Below are 17,753 nucleotides of genomic sequence, written 5' to 3'. Positions count from 1 at the left end.
TACTCTCACCTTTCTACTACTCAAATGTTCCTGAATAGAACAATGGCAGAAATCGAAATACTTCTGTCATCGGTTTCCCTGGGTAGATCCCATAACTGAATGGATGTTCTCTGTTTCTGACTAAGGTCATTTTAAAAATGCAGTGTAGGAGGCAGCAGTGCAGGAGCCTGGGTGCGGTTGAAATGGCCGCACTGTGCAGAACGCTGTGCTAGAAAAATAGCGTTTTTCACCCGGGTGAAATTTTCCCGTGTGCTTAAGCAGGCGCACCTCATCTTCTGGCCGGGAGGTGTTTCAGGAGCTGCGTGGGCTTGGTGTTAATCCTGCCATGCCCGAGCCGCTTCTTCCCTTTCCTGCCCGAGCCACCACGTCAGCTGAGCTTGGGATGGCCAAAGTGAGATGCTGATGGCTTCAGCGCAGCTCGTCGGCTTCTCCTCCGCTCTCATAATGAAGTTTCACTCCATTATGGGTCCGTCAGCTCTTTGTGATTGCAGAAATTATCACCTACCAAATTAGTGTGAAGTGCCGTGTGCCTGTCCTGTTCCCCCCGCCTGCACGGATCCAAGCTGGCAGCCCTCGTTAGAGGGACCTTTGTAAGAAGCTCCTCACTTGCCGTGTGCTCAGAATAAAAGGCAGGGGTAGATTGCCGGGCAGAACCGGCTCCCCAGGAAGCGTGATTTCATAGCTTACCGTTTTCAAGCTGGTCCGTAGTACGCACCCAGAGAATTTCATACCTTTTCTTGGAGTCTGCCTTCGCTCCGAGGTTGTCCCACCTGGGGAAGGCAGCGTTGGCCACTTTGCGGGCGAGCTCAGGAAGGCTTCTCGGACGGGAGGAAATGATGGAGAGAGGCTAAACCTGCTGGGCTCCCCTCGGTATAAAGCAAGCCTGACGTTTTGCTCTGCATTTTCCATATTAATATGAATAATTTTCGTGTGCAGTTCTTTGAACTGGAGGAAGTTTAATTGCACCGTTTATTTCCTTGTGTTCCTTCTCCTCTCCAGTGAAAACCTTCCTATATTGATGTCATTTATAAGTTTAGAAACAATAACCTCTCCTTATCCCAGTCTAAGTTCAAAGAGAATTTGGGCATGTTATATCAAACACTTCTTGTATTTAATAGAACTCTTTGAAAATTGTAAAGCAATTTTGGCTTCTCCTTTTACTCTTCAGTTACTTTTGATTTAATTGTATTTTCCAGCAGTTTCCAATTGTTTGAATTGGAAACAAAGCCTTAATAAGAGTTCTAGTTAATTTTCTGTCTTGTAATTACCGATCTCATTTTTCTGATAATTGGCCACAGCAATTATATGTATATTTACTAATCACATAGGAGGCTCTGCAGTTGTGTCTATCTGCCACCATTGATAATGGCACACACATTGCAGAGGTGCTTTTATCATCTTCTTTTTTCCACTACATCAAAGCTATTTCCTCGCATTCTCAATAATGAATACATGCATGCATTTGACACAGTTGTGTGCTAGAGAAATTGTTTGGCTCCCACCAAATGCTGCACGCTCTGAGTTTCTTGCCTGCAGCGCTGGAAGGTTGTATGTAATGATATATTGCTCATCCAAATGGCCAAAGCACTCCAAAGCACAGTGAGATTAAAATAAGTCATTCCTTTGTTAATTTAAATAGGTGCATGTATCATACTTTGCAGGGTACTTTGTGTAGGGATGTCAGGGAGGAAAAAAGCCGCCGAAAGGTATTTTTAATAGCAAATGAGAATAGATGAGAATGGAGTCATTTGCAGCTGCCTGTTTTATGTGGCTCTCTTGTTCCAACTGTAGGTCTAATGAGATGACACTGTTAAAGTACTCTGCAGTGTAATTTCATTACATCCTGAGCTGTTACACTATAAACACAGTGGAGCTCTCTGTCATTCTTGGAAAAACTCCTAAATTCGTAAAGCCCTTCTTTGCAAATGGTGATGTTGTTTGTTCCCTGTTTGTATTTTTTTCCGTGTGCTCTTAATTTTTTGGGTTTTTGCTTTCATATATACTAGATGGTTATTTTCCCTACACTGGTAAATCTTACCTTTATTCTTTTAAAAATTGTTTCCCCTTTTAAATCTAGAACAGACTGCATATTAGGACAGCCTCTAAAATGAATAAGTGTAAATAAACATGAGTATAAATAAATAGCAAATGCAGTGAAAGAAACAAAGGTCAACACAAGAATAATTTCACAGCTCTTTGTTAATTACAAGACCATTTGTGTGTTACTTAAATAATCATTAATTTCTCATTTACACTTTCCCTACCTTCCTTTTTACCCTGTGGCTATCATTGTCCTTTTTTCACCTCCCCTCAGTGTCTTTCCACATGTTTTTACCCATTGTGTAATACTCATTAGTTGAAATGCAGTGTTTTATAACACATTCTCAGAAGAATTTGTACCTTTCCCCCTCAAATTCTCTGTGTGAAAAGGGGGCTTTGTCGCTTCCTTTTCTTTTTCTTTTTTTTTTTTTTTGTGTTATTTGTTATATTACTCTCCTTCTAAAAAATCGTCTTCTCTCCTCCTGACTCTGTCTCTCGTTTCAATCCACTGGCAGGAATCGCCCGTCCTTCCAGCCGGGGAGTTCTCCGAGCCATTTGTACACTTCATCACTCAATGGTAAGCTCGGTTTGCAAACATGCCATGCCCTCAATGTAAATGATACATGCCATTAACTCGGCAGCTCGGCGAGACCTTATGGCTTTCCTTGCATCCTTTCCGAGAGGAGAGGGACTTGGGGGCCTTGGGCAGATGGGGCAGCAAAGCTAAGCAAACTGTTTAAATTATGTAAACGTTATTTACACAAAGGGTCGTAAAAGTACTTACAAGGGTTTTTCCTGTTTTAATAAACCTGCCCAGAATCCGGGTGCGTTCTCGTGTGCTGAGACTCCCACAAATTCATCCGGGGGTAAGGAGGCCACAAAGACTCCTGTGTATAATATCATTATTTAGGGCTTTTTAAAATATTACTTACAAAATTGCCTCGATGTTTAGAAGGGCAAACAGCCTTGATTAATTCGTTGGCTTTTCAGTAAGTAATTTTTACTGAGTGTCGTATTTTAAAACACACCATTGGGTATATTTTCTTCCCTTAAAACTGAATAGTTCATTGAAAGCCTTTTAAATTAACAGAGGAGTGGGGAGAGGAGGAGTTTATGGAATAAAAAAATACATTTCTTGAGAGACTAGGCGAGAAGGATGTGAAGGGTAAGCTATTTGGAAGAACAAAGTGAGGAGAAAGTGGTGGTGTTAACTGGCTCATTCACAAAAAAGAATAATAGACCGCCGTTTACATGCGGCAGAAAACACAAGATTGGATTTTATATAAATAAATACGCTGTGTTTGACGGAGAAGCTCCCCTTTGGAGACGACGCACGTCCCGGCCGGGCTGCTTGGCGCTGTAGAGCAGGTGTAGCCTTCGGCCACGCTTCCTCATCCTCGGTGAAAACGGGCGCTGGAAGCCCGTGGCCCCAAATATATGTGTATCTGCAGACTGGGCCTCACAGCACCATCGCGTCCTCCAGCATGCGCCAGGGCCGCAGCCGCAGCCGCTGGGTAAATAAAATCAGTATTTTTAATGCACAGCGTAGGAGAAAGCACCTCTCAAGACTGACATTGTATATAACAAATAACACAGAAATGGAAAGCAGTCCGATTATCAGCTAACTCAAATAAGAGTTAGCGTAGCGCAGGCTCCTTCTTCAATAGGCTCAGTTTACAGAGAGCAGCTTTTGGAGGATTTTGCGGTGTACGTAACCGGCGTGCATGGAGCTGCACTTTTTTTAATCCTTTCAAAAAATTAATCACAGGCTGTTTAAAAAAAAAAAAAAAAAAAGTCATAGGCAGAGGGAGGGATAACCTGTGTTAAAATTTCCACAGATGTCAAGCTGAAGCATAACTGATGGCGGCTAATAGCCTGGCTTTCCCCGGAGACACGGCTGCTTTGGACTGTCAGATTAGAGCAGTCGCCCGCCCACTCGCCCAACAGCTCTGGCCTCGCTAGTGCTGGTGCTGTTTGAGGTGCTTCTAGTTACTTGTAGGGAAGGTAAATTGCATCATGAATACCTCCTATTTGCAACACAAATTATTTAGTATTTTTGATATTATATTGGCCATACGGTATGCAATTATTTTTAGTGCGAGGCGTTACTGTTTAAAAAAGCCAACAAACAGGAAGAACACTGTATACCCCGCTTAAGCAATCAATTTCTAATAAGTATTAGAGATGTCAAGTGAGCAGCGTATCAGACTTTATGACTTTATGCCAGTTACGCCGTAAACCCTGGCTGTTTGGATGTAATCCAATTAGTCAGTAGGCAGCTCCTGATGGTCACCTCTGTGCCATGTTATTGTGTGCCTTCATGCAGCTAAGCACAGTCTTCGGCAGCTAATTGCACCTGTTGCACAGAAAACTAGCACTGTTTGGATGAGAAACATGATCTTATAAACAGCGTAATGCTGTGTAATGAACTATCACCCTGCAGTGTAATGGAAACAAATGTGGAAAAATTAAGGTAGAAACCCCAGGGTATTGCATGTTCTCCTGAAGCTGTTCAGTGTTAGAGTTATATTTCCCACCTGTTTGTGCAATACTTGGTGTCAAGCTATGTAATAATCCCTGGCAAAACGAGAATCAGCTTACTATGCTGTCTGACTTGATTGGGTTTCAATGATCATTACATTTGAACACATTCATGGTAAGAAACGGAGTAGACCACTGAAGAAAAGCCAGATATTTGTCGCTGGGTCGCTATACGAGGAAAGCAGCCATTCTGTGGGAGATATTAGTATGTGTAATCACCTTTGGAAATGGCAAAAGAAACATATAAATTTGTAGGAAACTTTAAAGACTCACATACAGGTGAGAAGTGGACAACAGTCAACAAGGTATTTTTCTCATCTATATCTCATCTATATCTTACCATCTATATATGAAAATACAAGAAGTGTATTAAGAGTGGAGCAACACTGACCATAAGGCAGGGATGGGAGGGAAGAAATCAATTAACGTTTGGGCCACTGTTAGGAGCCCTGTCTTCCACTGGTACGTGCTAAAGTTACCAGGTGCATTGAGATTCCAGGCACCATCTGTCTGGGGTAAAGGAAGAAGTCTTCAATATTTAAGCAAGTGGAATAAAAAAAACGTTGTTTATATGTGAACCTTTTTTTTTTTATGATACATAGCATGAAAAAGCAACCAAAGGAAAGGCCAGCACCTGAAGATTTAATGGTAAGTGAAACTTCAGAGCCCCTCAGTATGTATTTGTCTATGAACACTTTTTATTGATGTGTATAGAAGTGTATGCATTTTTTCTGCATTCTTCAGCATGTGCAAGTTCACATCTGAACTTATTCTGGCTTGTGCAGCAATTACATGTTTGCAGAGCGCACACAGAAACAGAAGGTGAAATTCTGATCCCTTTGAAGTTAAGGGATGTTTTGCCGTTACCTGCAGTGTGGCCAGGGCTTCACTTGCGATTTGGGAAGTTAACACAGAACTTCCACAGCCAGCAGCGAATTTCAATCAAAACCGTTTTGATGCTTAATACACAGTTTTTTTTCAGTTTTTATGTCCAGGGATTACTGCTTAATGTAGGTCATGCTTTGTCATCGTGTGCCAGTCTTAACCTTTCAAAATCTGAAGATTGGAAACAGAGAATACAGTCAAAATATTGTATTTTTAATGAAATGCAGGAGCTAGTGTTTTCACTTACATTCATGTAGAATGAAATTAGATTGGCTACAGAAGATTGAGTTAATATGTAGCTTTTGGTCTTTCGGCTCTCCGTGTTGGAATCGGAGCTCAGAGATCACTTCTTTTGCTTGCAAATGTCATTTTTTTCAGTCAAGCAGTAATAGGGTGCCTGCTCCCCAGCCGGTCCCATGTGGCTGTGTATTTAGTGTAGAGTGCTGTTTTGACTGTTTTTAAGCTGCTGGAAAAATATTGTATCAAACAATTATTGTAAATACTTACAATAACTTATGCTGTAGCTAGGAGCTGTAGTCCGCTCTGACTCGTATCAAATACCTTACATTTCAAGTGTTTCATTATTTTTCTTCATATGCTACGTTTCTTGCCATGTAGAGGTTAATAAAAAATCAGCATAATTTATTTTTTGTGGGTTATATGTCTACAAATAATTTTAGGAGATTTTAACAGGATAAGAACACGTTTGCATCCTTTCCTTTCTCGCTTTCATGCTATGAACTACAAGCAAAATAAGCAAGTGTTTCTATTGCAGCTATTCTCTAGTTAAAGGCTAATCTCTGAGGATGCCCTGGGGCAGATATCTCACAACTCAGACTAGTCTCAATTTAGGCCCTGGTTAGTAAGGTATTTAACTGTGAATCTAATTTTAAGGGTATTAACTTCAATAGAGCTACATTTGAAGTTAGGCACCTGCTTAAATACCTTGGCAAAATGAGGCCTTAAAGTTTATCAGAGCCCCTCTACTTTGTGTTGTTATGTGTCTAGAATGAAAGGCTTATGCTGCCTTATTTTGTCTTTTTTATTAACTTTTGATGGTTGGAAAATTCTTGCAGTTAGTCACATCTGAGAAAACTTGGAACAGGTTCTAGAGATGTAGACACATTTACCTTGTGCACTATTATGCTATGGCTGGATAGCTTAGCTATTAAAACAACGGAATAGGGTTTCATAAAACCCATGTCTGTTTGTAAATGCATGTTTCAGTGATGCAATAGGCTTGCCACTTATAAATAAAACATCTGCAGATCGCACATACCCCCATAAGTATATATGTATGTTTGTAAGCAATAACACCACTCCAGGGTGTAGAGTCATAAAAATGAGGCCAAAGGGTGAGTGCCTGCAGTACCAGGGAAGTGCACAGATTTATCTTTACAACTACATGCCCTGGAGTGTGCTAGTCCCCTTTTAAGGAGGTATTTTGTAAAATAATTTTAAAATTATAGCAGTTCAGGAAAAAAAAAAACTTCCTACTTTTTAAACAAAATCTTTTGTTTAACGCATTTTTCCCCTCACTGTGCTCTGTTCAATTATAAACAAACTTGCAGAAACAAGTACTTAAGCATGAGAGAGACTGCCCCTGAAATCAGGAGCGGACCCACCACTTGCCCAGAGCGCGGCTGGCCCTCGGGAGCTGGCCCGAACCCCCCTCGCAGCCTGATGGGCTCGGAGCACCCCAGGCTCTTCTCCAGCAGACTCGCTGGCAGCCCAGCCGCTGCTCTGCCTTCAGGTCCGACATGTTCCTGGATGCTCCTGCACTGCCGTGTTTGAGGGTCTTTGTGGAGGGGAAAAACAAGAACAAAAAGGGCACAAAAGTGCAGGGGATATAGAGGAAATCCAAGAAAATAATTTGAGGGTCACGTCCTTCCACACCTACCACAGAGTGTACGTTTTGCTGAAGTCAAAGAAGTAAAGTTAGCAGGGTTTCGAAGATGAGCAAGATTTGAGCCTTATTTTTGTATATACTTTGAGCATAGTTGTGCTTTTTATTGGCATGAAAGTAAGCAAATGCTGTTTGCTAGCTCAAATTTCTTGATTTGGGGGAAGATGGACTCTGTAGGAAGAGCATTCGCTGGAAGGTCCCACTGCAGATAGCATCCTGCTGAGGAATAGCTTGTTCCTGTTGGCGCAGAGCACAAAGCATGGGCTTGGTGGATTCACTCTGAAGACCAGTTTAGTAGCAGAAGAGTTACTTTGCTCGTTTCAGAAGTTGTCACTTGTTTTGGTGAAAGCTTTTTGGGTAATTCATTATTTAAGTGAAATCTAAAGTCTATGTGACAGTCTGTCATAGGGTTGCATTGTGGATAGAACTACCTGTCTTGTCAAGGAGCACTGTATTTATAAAACTCATACGCATATATACATTAGCACATGCAAAATGCATAAATATATATACACACACACACACAAGCTTGCCTGTAAACATACCTGTGTATACATAGGTGAATATACATTTCCATACTTTGTTGGAAAATGGGACTAAAGCTAAGGCTGATTAAATATATTCGAGAGGTGCTGACCATAATATCCTTTCTAATTTGCTGTCTTTCATTTCTGGAACCTGTAATTCTGATGGATATCTTAATTTCTTGAAAGCTGCACCAGTGTTAACTATCGGTAATGGGTAGCATGATGAAGATATTATCAGTGAAATCCTGGACCTGTCAAAGTCAGCTTACCATCGATTTAAATGCGGCCAGGATTTCACCTCGGTCATTGTTTTGTGCTTTAGATGAAATGTGCCACCAAGGATGAAAGGTGTAACGTGTAACCGTCGTTAGCTTCAGACAAAACATCAGAGTGCAGGTTTTCTCCCCTTGGACATTAACCGTACTGGAAGTCACTATTTTGTAACCAATTTAGTATAATTAAAGACTGAAAGCAAAATGAAGGGAGCAGAACATCAATCTTTTTCTGCTCTCCTGATGATCAGTGAATTGTTAAATGCATCTTAAGAGCTGGCTAACAATACCGGCAGTGCCAGATTGGCAACTCCATTGAAGCCACCAGGTTACAGCAGGGATGGATTTACCCTGTCTATCATGCTAGGAAGCCCTTTTTTTTTTCCTTTTTTTTTTTTTTTTTTTTTTTTTTTTTTTTTTAATAAAAGTCACTGTGCACATTTTATTGGAAAATAGGGCCAAAGCCAAGGCTATATGAAATTCCTACATAAAGTCAGGCTTTCTAGTACCACAGATACTCTTGTACATGCGAATGCTAAATTTTCATCACAGCTAGCATAAATTAAATCCTTATATTTACACTCAGTCGCTATGCCTTTTGTTCAGTCTACCCCCCCTCCAAAAAGATGCATTTATAACACCAGTTTCTCAGTGTATATGTATTCAGTGATATAATTGTTTCAAAGTATTTCAAATTAACAGATTTTCACAGGAGTGAAAAAAGAAATTTCATTGAGCAATGGGAAAATTGTCCATTCTGGGAAAGGAATAATCTTTATAATTCACCAGCGGATACTCTACACCTTGTTCTTACTGTGTCTGCTCTTTTGTTCCTGCTTAGGAGGTAAAAGACATACAATCAAATTAAATCAAATGTATTCCTGTTTCAGCACCAGGGAAGTCCACACAACATCTTAGAATATTCCTCTGCCTCTTTTCTCTCCCCTTCCAACAAGAAAAGGAAAACCTCAACAAATCTTCTGTGTAAAGGGGGGGGGAAATTCCCTAACCTCCTGTTTTCTTTTAAAATACAGAGCAGTTTGGCATTGCAAGCCTGAGCCCCGATGAAATGCAGGTGTGCGCGAGTGGGGCATGTGTGTTTAGCAGGCGCGCTGGGGCAGCCCGGGGAAGGACTAAACTCCTGCTGGTGCCGAGGGCGTGGGTGGGCGTCCGTACGCTGGTGTGGCTCGGGAAGCTGCAGATCCGACTGCATTTACGGTATTTTTCAGCAGCTTTCCATTCTAAGCTCTATTTAATGGAATCTATGCATAGTAAGTAATCAGGTCAGAGAGAAGCAACATCCCCTGTTTGAGATCAATCGCTGGCTAATACTTTATCTAGGCCACTTTATTATCTCATGCTGATTCCATTCCCATTCTCCTCCTCCTTTGTAGCATGCACTTCAGCTGTGGTAAAAGTACGTATCGCATACATATTAAAAACATATACCCATTCTATCTGTATGTAAATGTGTGAGGCACAGCTGGATATTGCAGGAGTTTGATTTACTAATAGTTATTATCTGTTCTAGCTGTTCAGTGGCAAAGAGAGTTTCAGAAAACAAGCTAGCGCAGAAATTGCCTTTATGATATCACTAGCCTGCTTTGGTAATTGTTTAAAATCCCTCTTCTTCAGCTGGAAGGTTGGCCTTTTATTTCGCAGCTTGTATGCACTTCTCAGAAAGCCAGCAGAATTGTTGACATCTCTCGTTGAGTTTTTTTGTTAATACAGCATTGAACTCTATCACGCTACATATGACTGCTTAAATGCAAGTGATTTACTTAAAGGAATTGTATTTGAAATACCAAAAGTCAAGTAGGTAGAGGTTGTTCCTTTATGCTTTCCCATGGATGCATAAAAATACAGTCTTTAAGATGCTGGATTTGGATTTTGCAAGCAAAGTATGGGGTAGGAAGACACAATATTTTTTGGCCAAGGCTACAGTCAACTTCTACACTGGCTGGCTTTTGCATAGATCTGATTTCTGTTTAAGTCTCCAAATTGGAATCGCAACTTGTAGCTTTTCTCCTTTTTTAAATTGCTGATGCTTTTTATGTTGATATTTCATTAATTTAGACAGTTGTATAGATATCCTCCATATCAGAAGCAGTGACTTGCCAAAAGACATAGTTTTCCTCATTTTTTTTTTTTTTAAGTGTCACGCGGAAGCTCCCTGTTCATGTGCATTCAGCACTCCCCCTATCTTGGTTTCAGGAATGGCATTTAGACCAAGCACTCTGGTTTCATTAGCTACGGTGGGCATTTTTCAGACAGATCATTTGTTTCTATCCTTAAAGTGTGTCTCCTTAAGGTCAGCATATTACTGACTCTCAAAAATGGATCCTGGCTGGCTGTGCCCCCATCTCCAACAAGTATAGTGAACTAAGATGAGCAGCATTTAAGTAGCTATATTCTGAAGAGCCTGGACAGCAGCGCTGTCTGCTAGGCAGAGCTGAACCTGTTTGCAGTTCGTTTAGGCTGTTGTTGGTAGCTCTTTGGAAGGACTTTTATAGTTTAAACAAACAAATGGAGGATCAGCATAATCCTACCTGGATTTTTATATCAAACTTCAGAATAAAGCCCATAAAATACCGCCACTTACGTTTGCCAATAAATAGGATTTCCCCAATGGATAATTTGGCTTTTCAGTTCCACTACTGTAACGTAGTTGAGTGAATGCCTGGGCTTGCTGTACAGGCTGGGGTTTTGATGACATATTAGCTTTTGAGGAAGAATAGAGGTCTGTCTGCACTTTATTTTTCTCAAGTGCATGCAGTAAATCTCTTGAGGAGAGCTTTATGGATGCATGTTTTCTGTCTGTATCTATCTAGATGTTTATGTGTCATTGCTGGATCGCAGCGAGCCAAGAAATTTCGCTCTTTGGCTACTTGCAAACACTTTTTTTTTTTTTTTCTCAGCCAGTGCAGGATCTCCTATCAGCGATGATTTGTCCAGCATAAAATTGTCAGTGCTTGAACCCGTGATGGATAGCTCTGTCTGCAAGCAGTGAGACGCTCCTCTGTCCCAGGGGTCCTAGTTCATTCACCCCACGACAGGGAGAAATTCGGATAGACACCAAGGCACATGCCAGCTGGGGAGGCAAGGGCCCTCTTGTGACTTCTAAGGAACAAAGTACCGACCCAATGTGTTCTAGCCATTACAAATATGATAAATTTTAAGGTGTCTCTTCAAGCTATCAGGTCAGTCCTTCAGCAGACGAGGAGTAAAACCCTGAGCGTGTTGAAGCTGGTGACCCAACTGGTGTTGGCTTTGCCGAGGCTGGGACTGGGCCGTGTGCTCGGGACGTGCTCGGTGCCCAGTGTGAGTCCTCCTGCTCCGGAGGGACCGCTCAGAGCTGGAGCAGAAATGGGTCTTATTGCAGGCGGCTCTTGCTCAGCCAGTTCCCCACACCACTGCAACAGGGAAAGGTGGTTGGGGTCCCTCTCTCTCCCTCCCTCCATCTCTCTCTCCCTCCCTCTCTCCCTCTGCATCACCCTCCATCCCCCTTCCTCCCTCTCTCTCCCTCCATCCCTCTTTCTCTCAAAAAACCGCTGTCTCTGTCCTTAGGGGTATGATTTGCTCCTTTTTTGTCACTTGAGAAATCAGCTATCGAAATGGAGAAATACATTCCATCAGTGTCACTAAATCCGGCAATTACAGACGACGAAGATTGTGACAAGGTTAACGTGAGAGCACCCGCGCTTTAAGGTGTTATATTTATTCACTGCCTTCCGCAGAGCCATTGCTTGTGCGGCCACCCCCTTTTCGCAGAAAACGTGAAACTCTGACTTGCTCTTCCCAGCGTGCCCTAAAGCCGCACGACAGACTGGTGCTTCCCAGTGAAATGGGAAAAGAAAGAACTTGAGTGGGCTGAAGGAAGTGTTAAAAATGTAAGGAAATTGGACAAAAACGAACTGGCAGCAGCTTAGAATGATACAGTTCATATTTTTGGTTCCTCGAGTCTCCCGGGCTTTGCAGTTTAATTTGAGCAAATGTCTCATTTGGCACTTCTGCTTGTTCTGTAGTTTTCCAGACACTTGGACAAATATTTACATCTCAGTTTTGGTAGCAGAATTGCAAAGCTTTCAGTGAAGATACATTGAGAACTTGTGTATTTGTGTTATTGATATTTTTATGTTGATTGCCTTCCCTCCGTATTTAAATATATATATATATATATATATATATATATATATATATATATATAAATCTGTTAATAGTTCTAAAATAAGAGTCTCATCTTTAATTCCCAGCACATTATTCTTCCCATTTGTTTCAAATGCATTGTAGAATTTGCTGTAACAGGCAGCTTTGGAAATCTATGTACAGTATTTATTCTTCCAATAAAACTGGAATTTTAAATTGATTCAGACGCACTGCAGATTAAAATTGCTGGCATTTGTATAGTACCGGCTATTGTGGGTCTGTATTCTAATTAGCACCTCAAGACGCTCCTGCAGTATTAAATAATAGTAATAATTGCCCATGAATAAGCAGAGTATAAAGCAGGAGATACAGATATGGCTTCTTAGTGACCTGTGTGCATTATGTCTCAAATCCTTTAATCAGATTTGTGCTGGTTGATTCTTGCATGCACAGAAATTCAGCTGGAGGATCAGGGCCTAAAGTAGTAAAAAATCAATTAATACTACTTTCTAATTTGTGCAGTTGACAAAAAAACGCATATAAATAGGGGACATTTTTCTACTTAAGAGGGCTGCACTGAAAGATTTTTAATTGGATTTTCATTGTGATTGACAGCATTTGATTATGACAGTAACTTTATTTGGCTGGACTGTTATAGGCCTCTTGTTCGGATTTTTTCCATCAAAGCTCTTTTTTATCCGCTGAATTCCCGGCGGAGCAGCCGTGACTGTGAAAGAGCCTTTTAGCACCTTTGTTGTGGCCCTCCCTGGTGATGATTGGACCCAGCTGGTAGCAGATAGGAAAATGTTCCCTTCACAAAGAGGTTGCATCGCCTGTCTCCGCCGTTTCAATAATTTTAAGAGCCCCGGAAACCTGTTGAGGATTAGAAGTAGCTTTAGATGTGAAATGAGTGTTAAGTATTAGTAATCGGGAGATTAGGGCCCCGGGGACAATGGGAGATAAACAACTGCAATTAAGGCAAATCTGCCAGAGTAAACAAAATTTAGCAGAAACAGATGCCCTAACCATTTTGGGGGATTGATTGGAGGGCACCGAGGAATCGATTTTTGTCTTGTTTACACTTTCAAACCCCTGTGATAAACTGGGAGGCTAAATATTTCATACAGCCTGATTTTAGTTAATTTTTTTCCAGCTCCTCACAGTGGGTCTGCTCTCTGCTAACAGTGACCAGGCCTGAGTTTATTCCGCATTCACAGGGAGCAGCTAATTGTCTATGAAGGGCCCCTGTGTTTAAATGGGCTTGACAGGAATTTAAATTTTGTTTCAATCAACCTCTGTGCTCACAGCCTGCTCCAGTTTCTAATTTTTAAATTAAACATGATTTTTTAAGCCGCGGCCTTTCCGCTGGAGCTCGCTGCTCCGACTCCCGGCGAAGGCAGCTGCCGCAGCCCCGGAACGCGCCGGTTTATTAAGGCAGTAACAGCAAAGCACTCGGAGCGGCATCCGTGGAAAAGTTCATTGTCCCATAAATGTGCATCTGCCTGCCTGCATTTAATGGGAGATGCTGGGGTAAACGCGCGGCTGGTGTAAATCAGCGCGGCGCCGCCGAAGTCTGCTCCCACCATGGGAAAATCTGGCCGGCTGACTCGGGAGAGCCGGGATTTTCACTGGGTAAAGGCTCCTGTTAGGGAACGGTGGCATTAAAATACAAGTCGGAGAATGGAAATGGTTTTCGTGGCCTTGATCGCTTGTGCAATGACCTTGGGTGAGATTCAAAGGAATTTTTTTTTCAAGCCAACTAGTGGTGATTTTTTTTGTTCTTTTCTGTGTTTTTAAAAGGGCTCCATACCTTTATTCATATATAGTTTGATATCAGTACCTTTTCTGCTCCTAGGCCAGAGTATGATTTGACAGTGTGTTCATACTTGATCATTTAATACTTGATTTAGTTTTTCTGACAACGCATGCGTGTGTCATTTTCCACAGATGCGGAAGGTGTTTAGGCATGTAACGCGGTACGATCTCGCTGAGAACCTCCCAGTACTTTTAAAAACGACTTGTTTGTTTTAATTGCCCAAGCTTCATTACTGAGATACCAGTGAAATGCAGGCTGCTTCGTGCTTCCTTGTCGTTTCCAGCCCATTTCCTTTTCTGGTGGGGGGGTTTGGTGTGTGTGCGCAGCAATTTCGACTTCAAGGTCTGGGTGGCAAATATTGAGGAGATTGTGTAAATCGTTGCGGTGATTTGCTTGTTTTTTTTTTTTTTTTTCTGTTGATAGAAACCAGTTTCTCAAAATTTAGACTCTTTTTTCCTCCCTTTTTTTCCTAATCCAGGGAACGCTCAGGCTCCATTTGAAGGAAATACTAACCCAGCTTTTAGTGTCTGTCTAGTTGTTTGGTGTTGATGAGACCGTCGGGCTCGCAGTGAGGCATGGGCTGACGTACGCCTCTGAGGGTACGTCTGCACTGACGTTAGAGCTCGGGTGATGTGTGGGGTTTTGGTGTGAATCTCCCGATGCTTCAGAGATACCATGCTTTGATCCTCATCCCAGGGAGGTCTTGGATCCTCATCCCAGGGAGGTCTTGGATCCTCATCCCAGGGAGGTCTTGGATCCTCATCCCAGGGAGGTCTTGGATCCTCATCCCAGGGAGGTCTTGAAGCTCAGGGGTTGAGCTGATTTCAAATGAAACTAAGGGCAAAGTGCTCCGGGCACACACTGGATGTGCTCCGGCCACAACCCAGGCGAGAGCTGGTGCAGAGCAAACCTCCTCCGTCCCCGCGACGCTGCACCAGCCGTTTCACGCTACGGATCTGTTTCTGCTGTCGACAGCTTGCTAATGTTGACATACTCGATCAGCCTTGGGCCACTCTCTCTTTTCCTCTTCTACTGCTCTTCCTAACCTCGGCAACACTTGCAAAAGCGCACTTCAATTATGTTTCGTTGCCTTAACTTTTGTTTTTGAGAGTCATGACAAGACATACCTTTGCTAGCAGTTAACTCGTTTCGTTAGCTTGAGCACTAAGGGACGTGCCAAGCACAGTCGCTGGCTTAACAGCAAATATCAAAAGCAAAACTGCCATGGAAAGAACGATCTGCAGATGGGCAAATAGACTCCTCTGTGCCACAGCCAAAACCAAAACCCCGCAATAAATTGAAGACCTTCAGGACAGAAGCCCAGAAGGAGCCCCAGAGATTACTATGTGCCGCAGAAAGAGAACAGCAGAAATGCCCCGCACGTGAACACGCATACCCCACACCATAGGGCCTTGCAGGAGGCAGAGGAGCTGTGCTGGTTCCCGCTGAGCTGGCCAAGAGTAAAATGCTCTCTTGATGCAGGCTCTGGGGGTGAGTTTGCAGTCCTCAGCATCCAGGCTGGACACGTCAGCCAGGAGCACAAGAGCTTCCTGAGGACTGTTTTTAGGGCCACCATCGTTCAGCTATGGCCAATGCCCAAAGCTCCAGAGGAAGGGGTTTTTTTAAAAAAGAGATTTTTAATCATAATGGGAGGTCTGTATGACTGTTTAAAAGTGCAAATTCAGGTGTGGTGTGTGGACCTTTCCTCTTCAGGTGGCAGGCCTTAGAGTGCTGGAGAGGGACGGGCCACCAGGGCTTTCCCTGTGACTTGTGATGGAGGCAGCAAATTCAGGAATGGTGATATCTGCACAGAAGCAGAATAGCAAGTTAAGCTGTTCTTCCTCTTAGTCCATCCACTGCGCTTGGGAAATGTCATTATTTAAAGATAAATTCTGTAAATTGTAGCAGTCTTTTTGATGCCTCAACCAAAATACTAGAGCAGCTGAAAATCACTTCCCATTAACTTCATCGTACAAAAAGTAAAACTGCTTTGGAAAAAGTTAGTCAAAACACAGAAAAAAATACCCAAAAAAATCTTTCTCAAAGGAAAAAATAATAGTGAACAGAAATTCTGGTTCCAAGACTTAACTGCTTACTAGCATTATTCATTTATCATTTTGCCTGATACACTTTGTACCATCTTTTCACCATCTTAAATATCGTCAGAGGGATAAATCATTAGTGTGCTAATCTAGATAGCCACAGCTCTAACACTGACCTAGGCTAATCTGCCTTTGCAATTTCAAGAACTATGTTTGACTCCTCTCAAAGTAACCTTAAATTGTAGTCTTGTAAGAATTCCAGAGCTGTATCCTTCACTCCTTCTCCTAATGAGGTTATGACCAAATGCTCATTATAATTGCTTTAGACTCCTTTTAATTTTCAAGCTTATTAATCATAAGAAGAGTTATTTAAAATTGCATAAATTAATCTTAGATTAAAAGCCCATCAAAGCCTCGAAACAATTAAGAATAAGTAGGATTTCCCTGGGGCAGCAAGTTTTATTTTAATAGTGTAGTCAGGTGGATATCAGAACATTGAAGTATGGTAGTGATTAATGTATGCAAAATTTAAATGAGAGTTTTTAAATGGCAAATCTAAATCACATATTGACCTAACTGTAGGCTTTAACTGCATTGTCTGTCATATATTTAAACTGTTTAGTAATCAACGTTTTAATTACAATGTATGTTAGGGAGGCCATGCAACAAACAAAACTCACCACTTTCCGACACTCGGCGTGGAGGTGTTTAGCAGGCTGGGGCTGTGCTATTAACGGCTCGGAAAAAGGGAGTGAGGAAGGAGAGCAGAAACTTCAAGGAGACTAGTGATACCTGATTTCGCTTATAGATGTGTGTTTATCCCTGCTGCATGTGCACCCGGTAGACGCCACTGCTCATTGCAGCTTCCTGACCCTTTTTGGTACCCGCCGTGCTCTGGTCCCTGGTGTCGGTCCTTTCTGCTCTCTAAGCCAACAGAAGCTACAGGTGTTGTCCTCATGGGCATGGGAAACGCTGAGAAAGTTGCCAGTGCGGGGATGGCTTTGTTTCTGGCTCTTGGACCGCCCGGCCCTCGGGCTGCCTGTGTTTTGCAGGCTCCTGCAGATGTAGTTGAGGCACCGTGTGTTGGGCCCCTGCTGTGGGAGATTTCCCTCTAGCACCCGCTGGAGAGGAGGCCCTCAGCTAGGCTGAATTTTGTGCCAAGCCCAGGAAGAGGCCGTCCTTGCCCTGAATAGTCGATATCGTGAAGGTAGGAAGTGGGAGAGAGACCTGGGCCACTAAACACTTGCTACCCGTTCAAACCCAGACATGCAAGGCAGTAGGAAAAGAGGATGCTTTCCGGCCAGATTGGCTGTGAGTTGACATACCCAGTCCCATCACGGCAGGTGCCACGTGGAGACCAGGAGGCCTCTTTTCTGGAGAAGGATTGCCTGTTGAGCGAGGGGCGACCTTGCTGGAGGTTTTGGATGCTGGAGACATGCTTTCTAGACATGCCAAGCCTCCCAGTCGCTGCTTTTTTGAGCACTTCAGACACCCACCCTGCTCTGTGGAGGGTTAGCTGCCATGATCAAAATGCATCCTAAAACTGCAAAAGTAAAACAAGGGATGCAACAGCTGGAT

The 17,753-nt window shown here is 42.6% G+C and overlaps 1 protein-coding gene across 2 annotated transcripts in view; it reads left to right on the top strand.

Annotated features, from left to right (window-relative positions):
• The window catches only part of MAP2K5 (mitogen-activated protein kinase kinase 5), a 144,597-nt gene that overhangs the window by 116,727 nt on the left and 10,117 nt on the right, over positions 1–17,753 (top strand). For both annotated transcript variants that reach the window (XM_064517849.1, XM_026121700.2), the window contains 2 exons: positions 2,556–2,617; positions 5,184–5,229. In XM_064517849.1, the coding sequence (XP_064373919.1) occupies positions 2,556–2,617; positions 5,184–5,229 (108 nt within the window). The remainder of the gene's footprint in view (positions 1–2,555; positions 2,618–5,183; positions 5,230–17,753) is intronic.

Source organism: Dromaius novaehollandiae, chromosome 10 (assembly GCF_036370855.1).
Source record: "Dromaius novaehollandiae isolate bDroNov1 chromosome 10, bDroNov1.hap1, whole genome shotgun sequence".
Taxonomy (NCBI): domain Eukaryota; kingdom Metazoa; phylum Chordata; class Aves; order Casuariiformes; family Dromaiidae; genus Dromaius; species Dromaius novaehollandiae.
This window is presented reverse-complemented; position numbering and strand designations above follow the sequence as displayed.